This window comes from Mustela erminea, chromosome 9, assembly GCF_009829155.1.
Source record: "Mustela erminea isolate mMusErm1 chromosome 9, mMusErm1.Pri, whole genome shotgun sequence".
In the NCBI taxonomy this organism is placed as follows: Eukaryota; Metazoa; Chordata; class Mammalia; order Carnivora; family Mustelidae; genus Mustela; species Mustela erminea.
Window position 1 is genome coordinate 38,587,942 of NC_045622.1, and position 21,923 is coordinate 38,609,864.

The 21,923-nt window shown below is 45.8% G+C and overlaps 1 protein-coding gene across 5 annotated transcripts in view; it reads right to left on the minus strand.

The window, feature by feature from the left end:
- Positions 1 to 414: 414 nt before the first annotated feature.
- Positions 415 to 21,923, minus strand: part of FAT3 (FAT atypical cadherin 3) — a 648,153-nt gene continuing 626,644 nt past the window's right edge. For 3 of the 5 annotated variants that reach the window (XM_032359437.1, XM_032359434.1, XM_032359435.1), the window contains 6 exons: positions 15,718 to 15,871; positions 13,172 to 13,827; positions 9,376 to 9,489; positions 7,252 to 7,311; positions 6,667 to 6,702; positions 415 to 6,059 (listed from right to left, as the gene is read on the minus strand). In XM_032359437.1, coding sequence (XP_032215328.1) covers positions 5,437 to 6,059; positions 6,667 to 6,702; positions 7,252 to 7,311; positions 9,376 to 9,489; positions 13,172 to 13,827; positions 15,718 to 15,871 — 1,643 coding nt within the window. In that variant the 3' untranslated portion in view covers positions 415 to 5,436. The remainder of the gene's footprint in view (positions 6,060 to 6,666; positions 6,703 to 7,251; positions 7,312 to 9,375; positions 9,490 to 13,171; positions 13,828 to 15,717; positions 15,872 to 21,923) is intronic. The other 2 variants (XM_032359439.1, XM_032359438.1) reach the window with 1 other exon arrangement.

Below are 21,923 nucleotides of genomic sequence, written 5' to 3' on the forward strand. Positions count from 1 at the left end.
GGGGACTCCACAGCCCCTGTTTTTCCAAGTCCACAGGACTGTGTTCCTTCTCATCAGGGCAAATCCCAGTTGTGGGGTATGTGACCAGTAAGAAGCTACCTAGGATTCCAACACGAGTGCACCAGAATCAATGGAAGTATTTCTGGAGATAAGAAGTCTCTGGAGATAACACCATCCCCTGCAAAATAGGACTTCCCAAGTTCCAAAGGAGCCAATAACTGAAGGCGAATAAAGGAAAACACTTAAAAAGGGTCAACACAATTGCTAGTTTCGTTTTTTTTCTTTTTACTTGAAAACTTGTTTTAACCATCAAATTTTGGCAATTACAAACCTGTACACTGTTGGGTTTTTTTTTTTTTTTTTTTTTGGCTGTCTTTTTGTTGTTGTTGTTCTGTTCTTTCTTTTCTTTCTTTACTTTTTTTTTTTTTTTTAGAAAAAGAACACAAGACTGAATACTGCCAACAGCAATATATGCAGAAACAATCCATCTCTAAGGGACAAGGCTCACTTGAAGTGCTAGCTTTCCCCTTTGCATAAGGTTTGGTGTGTGGTGTGTGTGCAAGTTTAGGGGAGTTCACATGTGCACGCGCATGTGCATGTGTGTGTGTGTGTGTGTGTGTGTAAAGAAACAACATACTTCATCTGAACCTGAAATGGCATAAAAATCAGATACTGAGTAACTGGGCAAAATACACTTTTTAAAAAAAAATGTCAATACAAACATTTTCTTGGAAACAGAGAAAATTAAACGAAAACAGTAGAAACCCAAAAAGATTACAGTACATTTTGAAATGATTAAAAAACATCCTTTTCAAATTTAAAATCCTGTGTGTTTGTTTGTATGCATGGAGTTACCTTAAAGGTTTGCAGACCAACAGCATGGGTGACTTAGAATTATACTCGACCCCCCAAATTAAAGCATCCTGATAGGCATCAAATACAGTATCTACAAAAAGCCTGGAAAATTGTAACCGTTATATACAATTTTATAAACATTTTAAACACCAAAACATACATCTTTTACAAACCAGCCTGTTTGTAACAGGTAAATTTACAAGACAATCTCTCTGATACAGTGCTTCCATTTCCTGAACACATTTGTCACCTCCTGAAATGCAGTAGTATGGGCTCAGAAAGTTGTCAAGTAGTAGCAATTCTGGTATTTGTTTGCCGGAAAGGGTGCTACGGTCCATACCAATGGGTCCAAACACACTTTGAATGGACTGTACGATTTTCTAGTGCATCTTCAACACTGGAAGAGACTAATTATGGCCTTTGTGTAATATTACATACTTGTAATTATTGCTTTTCATTATTACGTAAGGAAAGAAAATCTTACTGTTCCTACCTCTTAGCCAGCTGGCTAAGTATTAACTGATGCCAAACCCACAAATGGTGACTTTAAACCCTAGAATTATGCAACCAGAAGCTCAAAGCCCTTGTGGATTTCCACCAGAAAAATGTGCAGTTGAATGTCACGGGACGAACACCAGCCTAAACATGTAACCGCCTTCTCACAGACCACACAAAATGAGAACTCTAAAGCAGCACCTCTTCAAATCTCCCTTTCTCATGGTTGGAAATGAAAAATAGAAAACATGCAAGCCTAAGGACTTTTAGCAAAACCTGTGCCCTGGGAGGGCAGAAGTATGAAGAAACCAGACAGTTATCTGGGCAGCCCAGGCAAAATGAACATCAGATCTTCCCGAATTTGTTCACAGGGAAGTGTTGTCTGGATCTCACATGATTCCCTGTGGTTATCTCTCTTCTCAGTTCCCCTGACTTTGATGATGTAGACACAGCATTAGTGGGGGTAGCGGGTGGGGGGAGGGGACGGGGACGGGGTGGGAAGTAAGTAGGCGATGGCCAGTGGTGTCTATCTTTTTCATCTGCTTCTTTTTTAGGCTGTGCTAGTGATTCTCGATGGTAGTTCCAGATAAGTCCCAGGAATGCATCCTAAATGCCCATTCCAGGTCTTCTGACTGATTGTCTGATAGAGTAAACCTCAAATGCATAGACTTGACCCGCTCTTCCCACTGTCTTCTACAACGGCATTTCACGAATGGGCAGGACATGAGTAAATGGAAAGCTGGCGTGGAATGGAACACAGCAGCAAAACGCTTGCAGAAGAAAACAAATGAACACCTACTCTATTCATCTTTTACAGCCTCATAGTTTCTGCTCGCTACATGACAAACATCAAAGGTCCAGTCCAGCTACTCTCAACCTCACAAGAATGTGTGTAATACAGGTAAAGTGCCCACAAACAGGCTATGGGAAATGGTTTCTCAGAGGTAGCACATACGTGATCGAAAAAAAGGCAAGACACTTATTGGCTTACATATTTTCCATGTGGTTCATCATGGCGGAGGGGAGGAGGGGAGAGGAACCAACAGCAGGACTGGGAAGGGGAGGGAGAAAAAAGGAAAAACAGAACTGCATCCAGTAGGTAACACTGTTATCAAAGTCTCACTATAACTGACGCCTGGTCTGAGTTCCATTCTGTAATTAACATTCCATCCTCATTTTAGAAAACATTCATTTGGTAAAAGCAGCATTTTGATAAGTGTCCAAAGAAATGTGTGAATTCTGAAACTACATCCTTACTGGGGGTGGCTGCAAGGAAACTTGAGATCCTAAGGCTTCCAGAGAAATAATCTCCATGAATTCTCTTTGCTAGCATATTCCAAAGCAGGAGTACAGGATGTCGGACGGTCCAGCAGAAGCAGGCAGATACCACGTCCCTGGAAGTTTAGTGGTGAACAATGTTATATAGAAAGAATATTAGCCAAATGACGGGTTCTGGTCCCTGTTTAGCTATTTCACTTCCTGCATGAGCTTAGGCAAGTCCTTTCCTCTCTCTGGCCATGTTTCCTCTTTCATAAAAAAATAAAAAGGAGAGTGGGATTAGACAAGCAGATTTTAAGGACCCTTCCAGCTCCTTGGATCAGTGGTGACCCCACCCAGTTCCATGCTGGCCGGACTGCAAGCCATTCTGTAACCTACAGGGAAAACTGACTATCCCCCAAGTGAAAAGATACCATGTGCTTAAAGGTAATGAATCAAAACATAACACATGCTTATCTGGTATACACTTAGCCGCAGAACTCTTCTGCAGAAAATCAGGGGAAGATATGCTGAAAAAAGAGGTATTTTATATAGGTCAGGGCGAAAAGAGTGGGCACAATTTTCTTGGGTGACTTCACAACTGCATTAGGGTTCTATTTATTCCTTCATTACCGTGTCAGTCAGGCATTCTCCCTGGAGGAGAAGCTGTGTAAGCAGTAGGGACTCATCGGCATTAATCTCGTTCTAATATTTCCTGGGGGCAAGAAATGAATTGTTGGTTTTACTTTGACGGTTTTTATGTCATTGCATTATTAAAAGTGTAGCAGTGATTCTATTCTAGACCATTAGCTCATCATTTTCGCCGTGATTCTTGCAAATGTGCTTCTTACATAAGAAAAATACCAGAGACACTATTCTCAAAAGCAGCCTCAGTGAAATTTCATTTATTTCAAGACCAGAGTGCAGATAATGCTTCCACGAGGAGGTCTGACCAAGAGACGGGGAGAGAAGAAAAGCTGGAAAATCTGTGAAGTGTAACCTGAACTCAGGAAGCTTGGAATGAAAAGGAATTTTTTTTGCTTGTTTTTGCAACGAGCTTCAGAAACACTGACTCCCACAGAGCAGTGGACTAAACACAATGGAAGCAACTAAAAATATGTCTTTGCGGATGAGACACAGAACAGTTGACACACCAATGCCATATGCCACCAGAGACCGTGGACACAGAGATTTGCTCATGAAGCAGATAGTGCAAATATGCATTTATTTACTACGGCCGCTGTGCACGCAGCCATAATCTGACTGAAGCAAAAGAGAGTCACTCAACTTGGTAAGTTTCCGCCTCGAGGATGGGGTTACTGTATTTCTGCTGGAAAGATTCTCCTGACAATTTAGTAAACTCTTGGCCGAAGCCCACACGTCAGGAGAGAGAACCCCCAGGAGGTGTAATTAAACATTACACATCTTTCAAATAAGAGTTTCATTCTGGAAAACTGTAACAAAATATTATTTCTTCAAAAACACAGTTTTAAGTCACTATAAATGGCAATACCAAAAAAAAGTTAAGTGAACCGGAGCAAAATATGGCATTTGGTGTTTCTCTAACATTGTAGAGATCAGAGAAATTGGAAGGTCTGCCTCTGGCAGGATTTTTCAACACGGTCCTTATCCTAAAACCTTCACTTTCGCTTTCCTCAAGAGCAGCCTTATGGAGTGCAAGCACATAATTGTATATAGGCCCAGACACACACACTACTATAATCTATACACGAGAACTACTCTACTTTCTTCTTTTTGCAAACATAATTGCATTTAGAGAGATGGTGCTACCGATTTAAAATAACACTTGGATTTTATCTGCATTATCAAGAATTGTGATTATCCAGCTGAAAACTTTGAAAGTATATTTTTCCCTCCCCCCCCGAATTTGAATTCTGCTTACACCCCTAATTCCTCTCATTGTAGAGAAGAGTGTATCAAAATACACTTTTTTTTTTTTCTTCCCTGATCCTCAGAACAAAAGCCAATTTCTGCAGTAATATTAAAATTGTAGCTATGGCCAGGAATATTTACTGGAAAACACAAAAACAGATAATCACATTCTTTCTAATGTTGGAACAATGTTAACCTTCTCCCTGACCCCCAAAATCAAGCCCAAGTATCTTCACATTCCTTCCATTGATACCTTTCTCCAAGATCATAAAGCCCAGCTATATTATATGGGATGCTTAACACAAACAAAAATAACTAAGCATACAAACCATGTTACCCAAACCTAATTTTATAGCTGAAAACTGGACAGCTTATTTAAAAAAAAAAAAATAGAGTTGACTTTAAAGGCTTCAGCCCATTTTCTTGTGTTTTTTTTTTTTTTTTTAAATAATGTGTGTTTCTCTTTTCTTTCCCCTAAGAGACTAACTTTTCCAACCATCATAACTACTGTTTTCATCCCCTCCCCCCATTGGCTCAAAATGACATGCGACAACGCGTCTTTGCTCGTTGCCAGTACTAATACTGCCCGCTCTGCTGCTGTAACCCTTCCCGGGTCCCAATACTGCACAAAGCCATAAAAGATGGGCTGTATAACCCAGCAGGTGGTTTACTGCCCCTGCAGAAACTCGGTGCCCATGCTTGGTCGTGAATGCAGGTACCTACTGCAAGGCTATCCGTCCCCGCTAAGAAACTCTCGGAGCCTTTTCTTTTCACCCAGCTGGACAGGAGCTTGCCGGTGACCACGGGGCTTGTGAAGAAGTTCCCCGGGGGCAAGTCCCTGTTTCCGTCTGGCTGCTGGCCGTGCAGATGCGAGCCCCACATCCTTCCCGCAGTTTGGCCACGGACTGCGCCGAGGGCCCTGGGCAGGCGCGCTGTCTATACTTGGGTCTGGTGCTGAGTCTCGAGGAAGGGAATGTGCAGGCTGGCGAGGCTGAGCTCTCCCACGCTCTCGTAGTCACTCATGGCGGCTTCGGAGTCGTCAAAGCCACAGCTGGCCGACACATCCGAGGACGAGGTGCCTCTGGAATTGTGCAAGGATAGAGACGGGTTGTCGGCGGGGCCTGCCGTCTCTACGCCCTGGTTCATGCCCACGGCAAAAGTACTAAATTCACAGGCAGCAGGTGGGCCCACCAAATCCGTGTCGTTGGGGAATGGGTGGGGAGGGAGGTACTGGCTGGGGTGGAACTGGGGCCTCCTCCTGCAGTCAGGGCTCAGTGTGCTGGCCAGTGACACAGGCTGGGAGGGCGGCAGGGCCTCATACTGGTCTGGGAAGTCCTCAGGCAGGGGCGGGGGCAGCTGGTCCTGGTTCAGGAACTCCTCCTCCTGCGGGGGAGGGTACTCGCTGTCGATGTCATAGCCGCCCAGGTAGTAATCGCTCTCTAGCTCCCGCGTGCTGCCTTGCTGGGCCGACCCTCCCTCCTGGTTCTCATAGTTGGGCACTTCTTCTATGTCCGACAGGCGGGCCCCGGGCATCCAGTCGGAGGTGTCCCAGTGATAGGCTGTGGGAGAAAAGTCGTGACAGTCAATTTCCTCCAGACCCGAGCTGGGGCAGGGCTCAGGAAAGGAACGGACGCGGGGAGCTGACATGCAATTAACATCCCAGAGACACTAAGACTCCGGGGTCACGTGCATGCTCCTTCTAGGGCTCTATCAGGGACCCGCCATGCTCCGGCTTCCTAGACAGTAAGGCGATGGTGACTCAGAGAGAGGGTGCCTGGTGCCACAAGGGATGGCCTACCAGGGCATGTGGAGTAAACCTGGTTCCTGCACCCCCTCCCTGCTAGCTTCTCTTCCTTTCTATATGCTCAATGCAGAGCGAGGCTGGCAGCATGCTCCCGGAGAGAGGAGGGGTGTGGGCCCTACTGTGGTCCCCGGAAGGCAGGGAGATGTGCTGCAAATGGAAGAAGGACACACACGGTGGGGAGGCCAGGGGAGGGATGCTGGTGGGGCTCGCGCTTCCAATGCCAAGCACACAAGACACCTGGAACATGCAAAATGCAGATCAGAGAACCCCCGGAAAGGAGGGAGGGAGAGGACGGGGAAGAACGAACTCAGCAATTCAAAACGTGGAAGTGAAATGTTATGCTGGGGTCGTGGCAGAGTCACCTCGGTTGTAGTTCTGTCCTTGGTCCATGATAGACACTGTTCAAATACAAAGCAAGAGGTAAACCCGATAATCTGGGCCACATGAAGAGGGTAAAACAGAACATTTCAGATGACTTAAAAACATGCTCCTGTTTCTCCTCCTTGTTGTTGGGGGAATAAAAAGGTAAACCACACCTGTTCCCACCCCTAACTGTACTAAGTCACTAATAAAAGTTACCTGATTGAAATCAATCCCCATAAGATGACAGCTTGGAATGCTTTCTTAAGTATTTCCAGCTTATAATAGGAGCTCAGTACATACATGTTGAATGTAAGAACGAATTTCTTAGTAATATGGATTCCAACTGATTGGGTACTCTTAGAAGGGCTTTTATAAAAAAGAGTACTCATCTATATAACAACTTAAGAGCTAGATTTTTTTTTCCTCCAAAATGGTAAAATTCACTCCAATGCCTAGAGAAACAACCAGTGTCCCCGAGGTTGCCGACCGATTAAAAGCAACCCTGGATTAATACAACAAGGAAGCCGAATTTCCAAAATGATAACTCTTTTACACGAGAGGCTATGGAAGAAAAAAGTAAATACCTTCATTCTCTATAGTGTCAACTACATTGTTGACAAGCTGAATGACAGTCACAATGGACGCTTGTGGCCAGGAAAAGCAGACAGAGGGGAAGGGAAGGACAGTTTCCGATTAGTCATGTATTTCAGATAGAAGAGAACTTCTCTTCACAACAATGGCAACATCAAAGGCACAGCAGGCAAACATCCAAAGCCTCCCCAGTCTGCCCATTAGGCAGTGTTCTGGTGCTCGCTTTTATCTAGGGGGGGGGGGGGTCCCGGGGATCCTCAGAATGGAAGGGCCACAGCAGCAAATCTGGAGCCGGTCCTTGGAAAGGCACGGTCGACAGGAAGGGCTGGATCATAAATTCACACCTCATGGCCCAGTGAAATCAATCTAGGAAAGCAGTGGCTCATCAAGTTCAAGCTAATTTCTCATTAATAACTCCCAAAGGCTCTCAGGGGAAGACCTCGCTGTTCCCATGGATAATTATTTGTCAGTCAGCCATGCCGCTCTAAACCAAATGCCAGAGATGGAGGATCAGCTCTGCAGGACGGATGGTGTCACGCTCCCATGATGGCCAGGAGAGCCTAGAGCAAGCCCAAGGCCCAGTGTCTACCGGTAAAGCACAGATGGAAGTCAGCGTCTGGCCTCTGAAATTGTTAGACTCTGGGAAGGAGAATTCTGTGCTCCATATGGGGTTGTTTTTGCACCCGATACCAGCAGGTTGCCAGAGAGGCAAGCAGGCTTAAAATTCAGTTGCTGGAAATTCTTACTACCACCCGCTTTCATCAGGAATGATCCAGAAGGTTGAGCATGAAGGGTCAAATGCGTTGAGCTTAAGGGCGCATAGAGCAGAGCCCGTGAGAAACGTCAGCCAGGTAGCATCATGAGAACTCTGGCCAAAGTGGAAGGTATCTGTTCTCGGCTGCTTCTATACAAAATGCCAAGCAGCACCAGCTTTCCTTTGGTTGGAGACGAGGGAAGGAGTAAGCATCACGGCAAACAGATCTGGAGGTATGACCCTGACCTTCTGGGAATGGTCAGAAGAAAGCCACTGTTACGTGGTTTGTTACCCCAGCAGTCAGAAACAAGCAGGGTCTGTACAAGAAGAGATTGGGGGACGAGGGTCATGAAAATAGACTCTTTTACTTCCGTAATTGTATCTATGGCCTTGGAGCTCCCCTTTTCCTCTATTTACCTGGGGTGCAAAGACGACATCTTTTCCTTTTGTACTTCTGGGCTCAAAATACTCAGCACAGGGTTCAGTATGTAGGAGAAATGTGGCATGCATATGGGTTGTGTGATTACATTAATTGATACCTATTCAATTTTTGCCAGTGGCTTACTGGGAGGGAAATGAAATAAGGTATTGACTAAGAGAATGTTGTCTCTGGGGATGACTACTGGAAATTAGTCTTAATTCACTCCATATAGTAAATTCTCACTATTTTGTGACCATTTCTGCCACACCTCCTGGCCTGGGGAGACCAACCCATCCTCCAGAGCAGGTTCCTGAGCTCAGAAAACCCAGTCCAGCATTAGGACCCTCTCCATAAAGATAAGTTCCCAAGAGTTGATGGCAGCTTTGGAGTGTCAATGAGGTCCAGGAACCATATGGAATGTCCATTTTTCTAAGGAGTGGATTGACAGTCACAGTTTTCATAGAGACTCCAAAGGCCCATGACCCTGGTTGCTTACAAGGGGACTTTAGCTGAATGACAACGCCACTTCTAGGGGAAGGAGGTCTCACCACTAAAGGAATTTCTAATGATGCAGAGAGGTTGGATATACAGTGAAGGGTGACCAGATCACCAGTCGTAAAATTTAAAAATCAATCAATCAATCACAGTTTTCTAGAGAGGATCATTTGGGATGAGGTGGTTCCAGCAGGAAAAATTCAAAGCGGATGCATTCTTGGAGGTCATGGAACTTGGTCCACCTCTGACAAGGACCCCTGGCGCACCCATGGCAGGTGCTCCTGCTGTGATGACACCCCACAACGGGACCAGCCCAAAAAGCTGGTGAATGCTCTGAAGTCCATGATCAGGCCCAGAAACAGAGCTGGTCACCTTACCCTCCTCCCTACCCACTGTCAGCACATGAGGCAAAGCTACCGGGGAACACAGCTACTACCGAGGGCTTACCATTGTCGTCGCCAGAATCCGACTGGAAGGAGCTCAGGGACTGAACCTCAGAGTTGCTGCCTTTATTACTGCCTGCGAAGCAGGTCACTTCTCCGGGATCATCAACCCCTTTGTCTTTGTGGACAGCCAGGGAGAAAGCAGAAATGACACCGGTTACCTTGTGCGGATGTCTAGCCCGCCTGCCCCCGGAGTTCACTTCTCCGAGCTCTTTCATTTGCTTCGAGAAAATAATTTAGCTCCACAATAGAAAATTGATTGTGCCACTGGGGGCAAAGGTCTGTCAATCAAGTGATTTACATTATGGATTCGAAACCCTTAACCCGTGGTAAATGAGCTTCCAGATCCCTGACAGCCCAAAGGAGCTGTTCCCTCCTCAAAGAGAGGTGACTAAGTGAAGAGTGAAGGCAGGATGAAGCGGCCGGGCAGCTCTTTGCCATTCAGAGTTAATTTAAATCATTTACATGACCCGACACGGAGTCAACACCAGGTTAAATGAGATTACTTATAAAATAAGGATATAAATATTTTATAGGTAAGAATGCCATTACATTCATCCCAACTTTCATCTCTGGGGAGCGAGTGGAGTTCTCCATCTTGCCTCCTAGAGGGCAGTGTCACACCACTTTTGGGAATGGCAGTGGTGGGAATCTATGTGGTAAGAGGGCAGTCAGCGGTGTGGACCTGTTCTCATCTGCCCACTTCCCCCTTTTGGCTATCCAGAGACAGCCTGAACAACACACACACACACACACACACACACACACACATACACACACACTCTACAGGGCTATTTTCTTATTTGATGGACTAAAGAAAGCAATAAAAACAAGAAGTATCTTGAAGTTGTCAAGTAAAAAAATGAATTAGTTGCCTAGAGATTGTCTTGCCAGCTAACTCTGCCTTGCTTAACAAAGAAGGAAATCTACTCAATAAAAACGTAACAATACTTTTGGGGGAAATGTGAGTTTTGGCCCGAGGTAAATTCTGGAAATAAAGCTGTCACATTAGGAAGGAAGTAGAGGAGAAGGATCACTAGGAGAAGCTTCAAATCATCACGAAACATGATGGAAAGAAGAGACAGGGACTTGTGATTAAGGGAGCAGTTGTTCCCCTTTGTGATGGTGGAAATCACTCTTTCCTTCACGAAGGGTGAGGTTAATATTGGGTACTGAGACTCCACATCTGCTGTCAGATGCTCAAAGCACAGCGGGACCAGGAGCTGGATAAACAACTGATCTAAGCAGAGAGAGCCGCCTGAGAGGAGTTCACCTCCCAACAGCCATGCTGCCCCAAATACCAAGATATGTCTCAGAAAAGCACCGGGTAATGGCCGAGCTTAGTGCCAAACACCAGGAAGGGAACAGCAAATGTTCCATCTCAGTGAAGGCTGTGCATAAAACTCCTTCCTCCACCTCATTTTTTCCACCCTCTCTTTTTTTCATTGTTAAATAAAAAAGAGCCTTTCCAAGAGCTGTTTCACTGGCAAGGCTTTAGTGAAGTCATTTGACAGGGAATGCATTTATAGTGAAAATCCAAGGGCAACAACTTACAAGAGTGTTTATAGGAAGACAGACTCCGCAGGTAGTGTGGTTGGGTGGCCCCAGAAAAGAACAGAGACCCTCTTCTGTCATCAGGGGTCCTCTCCCAATTTATCCCTCTCCCTCCTGCTAAAGCTCCCAACAGGAGTGTTGGTAAGAGCACAGGCTGTGGACCGTGATGGGCCAGGTCCTAGTCCTCATCACCCCGTCTACGAGCCATTTGTTCTCAAGCTGCTATCTCACCCATCTACTCCTTCAATTGGGTGCCCACACGGGCCCCGGGGAAGATTTATGAAGATCCAACATATGGCAAACGTTCACCTGCTACTTCCATTGTCTCCCCAAAGCTCTTTGTCCTTAATGTTTACATTCTGGATTCTCTCTTGACGACCCACTGAAACACTCTTCAGATGACCAAAGATCTTCTAGGTGTCAAGCACACTGCTGTTGTTGCTTTTTTCTTAAGCTTGTGTCCTTCTGGACCATTTTACAGTACTCAACCCCACTAACCTTATCGACAGTCTTGGCTTCTGCACAGCTGCCATGTCCTCTGTCCCTGCTCTCTTTGTTGGCAACTGTTTGCCTCCCTTCTTGGCCTCTGCCTTCTGCCCACCTCCCACATGTGGGCATCTCCAAGTTCTTTTGGAGGTCCAGTCTGGCCATCTTTATTCTTGCTTCTTCCGTGAGCTCATCACTGACCCCCTTCCTTGAGATTTAACCATTGTGCATCCAGATGATGTCCAAACTTTCATCTCTAGCCTCCTCTTTCTCCTGAACAAGAGAACCTGTCAGGTAACCCCCATGTGCCCCTACCCTCATCAGGCTGCTTCCTGCTTCTGGAAGGCCCTCTCTAATAGTTTCCTACTAAGATCTCACTTATGCTTGAAGACACAGCAGGAATTCCCCCTTTTCCCCCAAAGATGCCCTTCACCTCCTCTGCTCATAGGCTCTCCACTTGAAAACAGTGTTCCCCGACCCTCTACCCCAACATCTATCATAGTACTAAAACCCCAGCCTTTGGAAACTCCTGCTACAAGGGCAAATCTGCTGCTGAAATATAAAGCCATAACGGCCTGATGAAAAGCCACAGGTTACAATAGAGCTTGCCTTAGCTTCATCCTCACCGTGTTAGGACAGGGAAATCAAGCACCATTGCTCAATTAGATGTTCATTAGCTGTTCATGGAAGATAGCTAACTAGTCTCTGCTTTCCCTCCTCTTTGGTCCTTTTTAGTCTGTTCTCCATGGGTCAGTCAGGGCCATCTTTCAAAAATGTAAATTGGATCATGCTGCTTCCCTGCTTAAAAACCTGCACTCATGTTGCCATTAAAATGCATTCACTTTCCGGGCACGTGGGTGGCTCAGTGGGTTAAAGCCTCTGCCTTCGGCTCAGGTCATAATCCCAGGGTCCTGGGATTGAGCCCCACATTGGGCTCTCTGCTCAGCGGGGAGCTGCTTCTCCCCCTCTCTCTGCCTACTGTCTGTCAAATAAATAAATAAAATCTTAAAAAAAAAATTGCATTCACTTTCCCTTCTTGCTCACCAATCTCCAACTACCTTGACCTCCTTTCTGTTCTTCAGCATGTCAAGGCCTTTCCCACCACAGAGCCTTTGCACCTATGGCTCTCGGGCTAGAATATTGCCCCATGAGGCCTGAAGGAGAGGGAAATACCACTATCTGGACTGGACTTTTCCTACCTTGAGGTTCACCCTCTTATTTCAAGGATGCTGCATTCCAGCCAAACAGATTTGCTGGTCTTCCAGTTGTGTGGGTCCCTCTGCCTTTCCCCAGACCGTTAATCCACCATGGTCCAACTCAGATTTCTCCCTGCTAATCTCAAGTCTTCACCTGAAATCTAGAAATACTCTCCTCTTCTGACCTTCTGGAACACGCTTTCTGTATCTCACTTCTGTCGCCACACTGCTTGCATTACCCCAATGGTATGCTAGTGTGAATATAGCATGGGTTTTTAGAGCTGGCGGCTCGGGACTGGCCCACCCGTTCTGCTGCCTCTTCCTAGCTCTGTGGCCTGGGACACCTGATGCATGCTCTCGGAGTCTCATTTTCCCCATCTGTCAAAGAGGGATAAGAACCAGAGCGATTTTTCTGGACACTCAGTGCCAGAACATGTCACAGGGAGTGCCCTGGCCAGGCGGGTTCTCTCTCCTTTCCCTGATTTCCTTCCCCAGTGCCAGGTACACCACAGCTCCCCAGCGACACTAAAGGCACAAGCAGACTCACGAGGGCCTCCTACTCACTGTCGGTTCCTGCGTCCCAGCCATTCTTCCGGATAGAATCGCAGTCCGAGCGGCAGGGCGACACGGCAGGCAGGTTGGGGGCCACGCTGCACACGACTACACCACGCCTGGCCGTCAGGATGCGCGGGGACTCCGGGTGGAACGTGGTCATCTCCTGGTGCTCGCCCCCCAGCCCGTCCACGATCTTATCCAGGTTGCTCCTGGAGTCGCTCTGGAAGCACGGCGTGTAGGCCATGGGGCGCACGGGCACCTGCGGGGGCCCCACCTCCTGGTAGACGTTGCGGCCGTCCCCGCTGCCGCGCAGGTTCCGGAACGGGATGCCGTTGCTCTTGTTGAGCAGGGCGGCCGTGGCGGGGTCCTGCACCAGCGTGATGTTGTTGCGCGAGTAGTTCTTGCGGAAGACCTTCTTGCGGAAGACGATGAAGAGGATGACCAGGATGAAGATGACGAAGAGGACCACGGCGATGCCGATGAGCTCCTCCTTGCCCACGTACGAGTGGCCGGCCTGGATGTTGGGCACGACCACGGGCCGCAGCCCGCAGTACTGGCCCACGTAGCCTGGCGTGCAGTTGCACACGAAGGAGCCGAACACGTTGACGCAGGAGCCCCCGTTCTCACACTCCTCCCGCTCGCACTCGTTGACGTCCTCCTCGCACCTTCGGGACAAAACACAAAACGCCTCTCAGACGGCGGGCCACGCAGCGCGGTTCACCGCGGCCTTCTTTACAAGGAAGTCCAGCGCCCCAAAGTCACGTGAAGTGAGACAAAGATAGAGTGATGGTGTGCGTGTGTGCGTGTGTCTGTTGGCGAGGGAGGGAGGTGGTGGGCACCTCGGCTGTGGCCCGAGTTGTCGTGGTGAGTGAAGGTACTTCTCCTAACCAACCGGATCTCTCCCAGATAGTCCGATCCCCCTCCAGAAGGGAGTAGGGCAAAGACGTCGGGAGGGAAGAGGAGAAAGAACAGATGCTGTTGGAGAGGGACTGGTCTCCGAATCCTCGGGGCCGATGCACTTCAGGGTTTACATTTTTATAATTTGGGAAATGCCATGCAGTACATGTCTTTCCCGTTCTGTAACACATCCGCCCCACCGCTGGAACTGGTGCTGCCATAGGACCCCAGAATGAAACTGTACCGTGCCTCTACGACAAAATATACGGACATTCACACTAAATCAGAGAAATAAAGACTAGAGATAGTCTTGGAGCAGTTTTGGCCGGTTTTGCCACCAAATTAGTTTGCCACTAACTTACCCTCAACCCTTTTAGTTCTCTGAACTACTAAGATTGAACTGCAGAGGAAAAGCAGTGAACCTGTATAACTTATACAGGCTTTCCCAAGAGGAAGAAATCCTTGGTTCAACAGTTCCGGTAATTTTAGGTCCCTTTGGGAACTGTGTGTGTGTGTGTGTGTGTGTGTGTGTGTGTGTGTGTGTATAGGGTGCATAACAGAGAAAGTGGACTGGTGGAGGGCTAAAGATCTATATATCCTACAGATTCTGTGCTTACCATAAAGGTTAGTACTAATGCAGATAACCAGGAAAAAAATGATTAAATCATTCTAATGAAAAATAATTAAATCAACTTTATTCTTTTTAAAGCAATCCGTGACTCCCATTGAGTATAATTGTAAGGCAAACATTTCAGTCCTTTTCTTTGTTAGTTTAACGTTACATGAGAGCATAGACCTCACTCCTTCACTTTTCTCTTCACTGCAGCAATTGCTTCGGTGTGCTCTTTTAAAAGGTGTGATCACTTATATCTTTGATAATCCACCTTTTAAAATGTAGTCAAACGTTCCTAATTTGAACAGATTGAGGCCAGGTCATTTGGAAATTAGAATCACAGAGTATTTAAAAATAAATGCAGCTTTATTACTTTAAATTACATCCAACCATTCAAAGTCCGCTTAGTATTTCCTGGTAAAGTCCTCGGGAGATTTGCTTTAATGAATACATAAGACTGATCTGTAATTAGAATATCACTTGCTTGAGATTACATATATATACTTCTCAAACGATCAAGGATGGTTGGAAGTGGCGTTTTACTAAGAGCTTAAAACATTCTCTTTCCGTTTGGCTCACACTTTAATTTCCCTCATTTCTTGGGGGAGAAAGAGTTTGCAAAGGAAAGGTAGGCTCTAGTTTCTCAGAACGATTATAAAACATTAGGCAGTAGAGTCCAGTTAATGAGTTCTGGGGAAATGGGTGGTATGTCTGCCTCAGAATTATACTGGAAATATAAGAGGTTATAGATGATTTTCTTTAAAAGAACTGTTTTCCTAACTACAGAACACATAGTAATTATGTAAAAATTTGCAAATAGAGACATATAGAGTTAAAAAAGTATAAATCACTAACAACCCCATTACCCAGAGATAATCCCTGTTAACGGTTATATCATTTGTAAGCCCTCTTTTTGTAAAGATATTAACCTTATGCCTGTCCTACTCATGGTAGGTAAGTCTTTTATCCCTTCTAATTGTTTACTGTTTGGCTTTCTTAGCAACAAGAAGCAGAGGAGAGGAAGGCTAGTTACAATCTCACTTACGTCACTCCAGTGAGCCCAGCTTTGCAATTGCAGATGAAAGTGTTCCCTATGGGGTCGCAGGAGCCTCCGTTCTGGCAGGGGTTTGGGAAGCAAGCTGTGATCTCCGACTCACAGTTTCTTCCGGTGAACTGTGAGAGACAGGTACACTGATAGCCTAGAGAAACAGAGGTCCTCATGAGCCATGTACCATTGGCAATGGTTGGAGTGCAGGGACTTGGCCATCACTCCCCTTCCCGACTCCTCCTAAACCAAATCTTCAGCGGGGCCCAGATTCCAAAGATGATTATCGTATTGGTTGTTCTGAACTGGGGACTCATTTGCCACAAAGATGCCAAGTAATGCTTTGGATCCCCCACTAGTCCATAAAAACGCACCTAATTAACCACAGGGCAAATTAGAGTGAGACTGGTAAGAGACACCCAAGGAACAGACTCGGAAGAGCAGAGGCCAAGATGGGGAGAAGATGCTTTCCCCAGCACACTCCTTCATAAAAGGTAGGATGCTTCCAGGGATAAGCACTTTACCCTAGGTACCATTCTAGCTCCTTTCCTGAACCCCTCTTCCCAACCCCATGCTGCTTCTCTGCTTAGCCAAGAACCGCAATTCCCGCCTGGAGAGGAGGTGAGGAAAGGAAGGTAACATGCGGATATTTATTGACTCAAATGGACCTCAGTTTCACAGATGCACAGGGAAATGGAAGAATCCCAGCCTTCACCCAGCTCCTGTATTGGGTCCCTGATTTTCACATCTTTGTCCACTTTCTCTATTTCGGCTCATGAACCCATCAGGAGGAAATGGGGGGGTAGCATCCTTACCACCGGGAACATTAAGTGTCAGAGAAGGTAAGAGTCTACGAGGACAGTGGCCTTATTAACCTCTCAGAGATGGAAGGGGTGAATAATTAGTGAGGGCTTTCTTTTGCCTACTTTAAAAAAATTTAAATTCCTTTTCCTATGAAAGGTGTAATGCACATAGTAAAAAGTCTGATGGTTCTCTAAGTCCCACTTAGTACAACAGCAGCTCTACATGCCATTGAACAGGAAAGCTAACCTTTGAACAACATGGGTTTGAACTACCTCTGCTCACTTATGCATGAACTTTTTATAGTTCGGTACTGTAAATGTATTTTCTCTTCCCTATGATTTCCTTAATAACGTTTTCTTTTCTCTAGCTTACTCTATTGGGCGAATACAGTATATAATACGTAGAGCATACACGATGTGTTTTCATTGGCTGTTATGTCATCAGTAAGTCCTCACGTCAATAGTGGCCTATATTCAGGGGTTAAGTTTTGGGGAGTCAAAAGGTATACAGAGATTTTGGCTGTGCAGGGGATCGGCGTCCCTAACTCTCACGTTCTTCAAGGGCCAGCTGTACTTACTGCTAATTCAGCACCAAACTCTTCACATACTAGTTCTCTCTGGGGGTTGCTGTTTGGCCTGGTGTTCTGTATTTTTATACGCTGGAGAAATCTTTCCTCTGAGGCCTTCTGACTGACGGCCTTTGAGGCTGCTGTTCCTGGGATCGCCCTCTCCGCTCTCCTGGGCTGGATCTAGTGTTTTTGGTATCCCCTATCTACCTAATTTCTTGGCTTCCTCTCTATTTCCTTAGGATCCATCCTACAGTAGCTGAGAAAGGGTTTGCAGGTCAATGTTGTGAGACTGTGCATAGCAGGATATGTCTTTGCTTCACCCTTACCCCTCTTTGGTAGGCTGTGCCCAGAATTCTGAACAATTCCTTCCATGTGGCCTTTGAGAAATCCAAGGCCTTTTGGTCCCTGAAGTTTGTACAGGACCTGGTTTCTTTTCCTCTACAGCAAAGTGGAGGATCTACTCTTGGCCCCCAGTTTTCTGAGATTTCACCATGATTTGCTGTAGTGTGGGTTTATTTCAATCAGCCCTGGGCACTCTGGAAATTCTTGTCCTTTAAATTCTTCAGAAAATTTAATTATTTCAATGATGATTTCCATTCCTTTGTTTCCCCTGTTCTGTCTTTATGAAAGTTTTATGATTTGGATCTCAGATCTCCTGGACCTTCCTCTAATTATTTTTCTTATATTACATCTCCGTGGGGTTTTTTTTCTTCCTGTGCTTTCTGAGATTCTCATCGTCTGAAACTTTTACTGAGATTTTCATTTATGTTGTCATTTTCCAGGAGCTCTTTTTTTGTTCACTAAGGTTCTGTGTGTGTGTGTGTGTGTGTGTGTGTGTGTGCCTGTGTGTTTAAACAATAGCACAATAGCATCCTGCTCATGTTTTGTGGTTACAATATCTTATCTCTCGAGGATATTAATATTTTTATGAAGTTTTCTCCCTGCATAGTTTTGTCCAGGTTGTTTTTTCTCTGTTTCTTTGCTTTGGTCTCTGCAATGGTGAATTTCATGTGTCAGTGGGACCAGGGTATGGTGTCCAACTGCTGGACAAACACCAGTCCAGGTGATGGTGTGAAAGTATCTGTGGATATGATTAACACTTACAATCAGCTGACTTGAAGCAAAGCAGATTACCCTCCATGATATGGGCTAGACCTTATTCATTCATTTGACTGCTGTAAGAAGGAATTCTGCAGCAACAGAAATTTTGCCTGAGTTTCCAGCCTGCTGGCCTGCCCTGTAATTTCAAATTCAAGACTACAAAATCAATTCTTCCCTGAATTTCCAGCCTCTTGGCCTACCCCATAAATAGGTGATTTGCCAGCCCCACAACTGTGAGTCAATTCCTTAAAACCCACCTATTTGTCTATCTATCATCTATCTAACCATCCTATTGGTTCTGCTTCTCTGGAGAAGCTTGGTACATTCTTTATCTTCCAAATTAGAGGATTTCCTACGTTGTCCGGCAATCCCTCCTAATCAGCTCAGATCGCAGAGTGGGACAGTAGGAAATTAGAAATCTGATGGGAAGCTCTGAGACATGAGTGGGGTTTGTCAACTGTGATACTGTGATACTGTTTCAGTACCACTGGGTTGGTAAATTTCCCCACTTATGACCCTTATCACCTGCCCAGAGGGAGAGTGAAGGCCTGGTTTCTAACATTCGGGGGACTGGATGGTGGGAGAGGAGGGATGGTTGTGGGTCTCAGCATCCAATGAACACATGAGATTCACTTCTACCCACCCCAGTTCTGACCAAGTGCAGGGCAGACCCAGGCCCTCCCTGCACCCTGTCTTCTCACCCCTGCAATCCACCATCACCTTCATCACCCTCTGCCAGGGCATGGGGGGTGTGGTTACCTGGCTGCACAGAGAGAAGGCAGGAATCTAGGGTTCTGACTGCCTCTCAAACAGGTTTTTGACCAATTCTTATTTTAAGCACTTCTCCACATCTCTTACCTTTCTAGAAGTGACTAATGCCTCCAGTTCCTGAGCCTTTTGGGGATTCAGTTCCCAGCCTCCCTTCTGCTGGTCAACATTTCAGCCTCTTAAAGCTTTACTTCTCTCTTCCTTACCACCTGTCCCTTTGCCTCCCACCTTCACCCTTGGTTGATGCTGTCTCCTTTTCAAGTCCCCTTACTCCTCGGGGCTTCTGGCTTATGAAAATGCTCTTACTCATGTGATGGTGGGATTGTGATGGAGAGTGCCACATTACCTGGAAGTGACCAATGAGACTTTCCTCATTTCTAAGATCTTTTGTAAATGCTATAAATAACCATTCTCACTCTTAGTTGAAGGGTTCCTGGGCTAATCTCTGTTCCCCAGTGACTGAGGTTGAGATTTTATAGATTGATTTTTTAAAGTTTATTGATTGATTGATTGATTGATTTTAGTAATCTCTACACCAAATGGGGGGGCTCGAACTCATGATCTTGGAGATCAAGAGTCACATGGTCTTCCTGCTGAGCCAGCCAGGTGCTCCTATAGATTGATTTCTATAGGCATAACATAGTTAAAAATCTCCAGATTGAAACAGTGTATATGTGCTCATTCATGTGTACTCAACCCACAATACAGAGATCTCTACATTTAGGGGGACCTTATGACTCTCTGGGTGTTCCTACGTTCCGAGAAAGACTTGCCTTTGGGAGGCAGGTGCAGGAGGCAAGAGAGAACTCTACATTCACAAAAGGAGGGGGCCGTGTAGTCCCAGCCTCCCCGGTACCAAGAAGCACAAAGGGCCAGAGATTGAGGCTCCGAGAGAGACACGGTGCTCTTGAATGCAACAACGGTGAAACACCAGGGAACTAACTCTTAAGGAAAGAATGTTGTTGATTCAAACTGTGTCCAAAGGCGGTCGGCCTGATGTCTGCGGACAGGCTGCAGGGGTCTGAGGTATGCTTGCTTTTAATTATGCTGACTTGGAATTTTTTTTTTTTTTTTTCCAATTTGGGAAGCTGCTCGCCCTAATGGAGTCAAATGGGATTGATGAAAACAGAACTGGGAAAAATGTGTTTTTGTGTCACCTGGCTAGTCCTTGGCCAGAAAAGCATGCCATTTAGAGGTAGAGTGACCTGTGAGGATGAATTAGACTCCCTTCTTGACTAAAGGGAGGGATGCCACAACCACAGGAGAGAACTTAAAGGAGCATCAGTGATGAGGTGGGAGGGAAGCCAAAGGGGCAATCTAAGGCAAGGTGGGTTGGGGCAGGTAAAACTCCCCCCTCTCCACCTACGGGCAAGCTTCCTACAATTCCCCAAATAAAGCCTCAGCAGAAGACGTTGGGGGGAAGGGAGGCACAAGGAAGTCCTGTCTGGAAACAAGGGACATTTGAATTACTATCATGGAAACTGGATTCTAACTAAGGTCATGGGTTTGATTTCTTTGATTTGATGTCTCGGTGCCTTGGAAAATCAGAATTTTAAATGAGGCAATACCTCTAGTGCACTATTTTACTCCCACACATTCCCTTCTGCATTTTGTCATTTTCATTATCTTTTGTGGGCTAGCTGGTGTTACTACTGGATGCGGCTGCCAGGCTGACTGATTAACCTATTCACTGACTGAGTGCCTAAGCCACAGGCAGTGGTCGGCTGGCGCCTGCTCACAGTGTTGTGAGAACGGACTGCTAAATGGTTGGGAACTTGGCAGGCCCGTTGTAATACCCTTGGTAGCCTGACATGAGTCACGGTGGGAGTATCTACTTTACAGAAATCAACAAACACTATCAACTGGGGCTTCGATTTCTAGAGAGCTGGTTCCCAGCACACCCTGCAAGAGGGACTAAGGCGGGCCCTGGGGATATAAAGATAAAAATACACCATCTACACACATAAAGGCAGCTACAAGACCACCATGAAAGCAGACATGGGGTGTGGCGGGAGTGCAGAATGGGAACATTGGATCTAGGCTGGAGCAAACCACACCTGACAGAGGGGATCTCTGCTTTACATCTGAAGGTGATGACGTCAATGATGAGGATGGCAGCTGACACTTGTAGGACGTTTATTCTGTGCCAAAAACCGTTCCAAGCACTTCGCATCTACTAACTCATCTAATTTTGAAAAGAAGCCTATATCGGAGGTGCTGTTTTTCCTCCTATTTTCTAGATGAGGAAACTAGGGTACAGAAAAGTTGATTAACTTGTTCATGATCATGAAGCTGGTGCGGATCTGACTCCACAGTCCCCAAACTATTCAATATCCTCTGAACTGTATTTTTAACAACTGTACTACATTACAGTCTCTGGATTCTCTGCTTATCCAAAGACAGAAGGAAGCTGTCTGGTATCTGCTTGCACCATCTTAAAACCATGGGGCAAAGGAGGCAGAGACTAGAAAAAAATAATGCTTGTAGAACCTTGAATTTGGAGTTTTTATGTTAACACAGTGAGAGGAGGAAGTGACTGGATCTTATTTTAAAGTGGTCAGATTTTTCTTTAAATGAAAGAAGAGTGAGATCTATTGTGAAAGAGGTTTCTAGATCAAGAATCACTGTTATTACCAAGTTTTCCTTATGATCTCATTCTCCTGGCCGGGGTCTATTATTAGTAATTTTAGAATATCAATACGTCTGCCACAGTGATACTAAGGGATCTAATGCCATAGTGGTTTAAAATCACTCTGAGTCATTTTATGAAGGACCACAATAACCCTAGGAAGGAAAAATGAAAAGCCCCATTAACATTTCAACTCCATGGGGGCTGGAGAGGTTAGTGGTTCGTTCGAGTACATATAACCAGTAAGTGATTGAGCTTGAGCTTGAATCCAGGCTTTCAGATTCTCAAACATTTCTACAAGATGATATGGGCACCGAAACTCATCAGGAGCGGGAA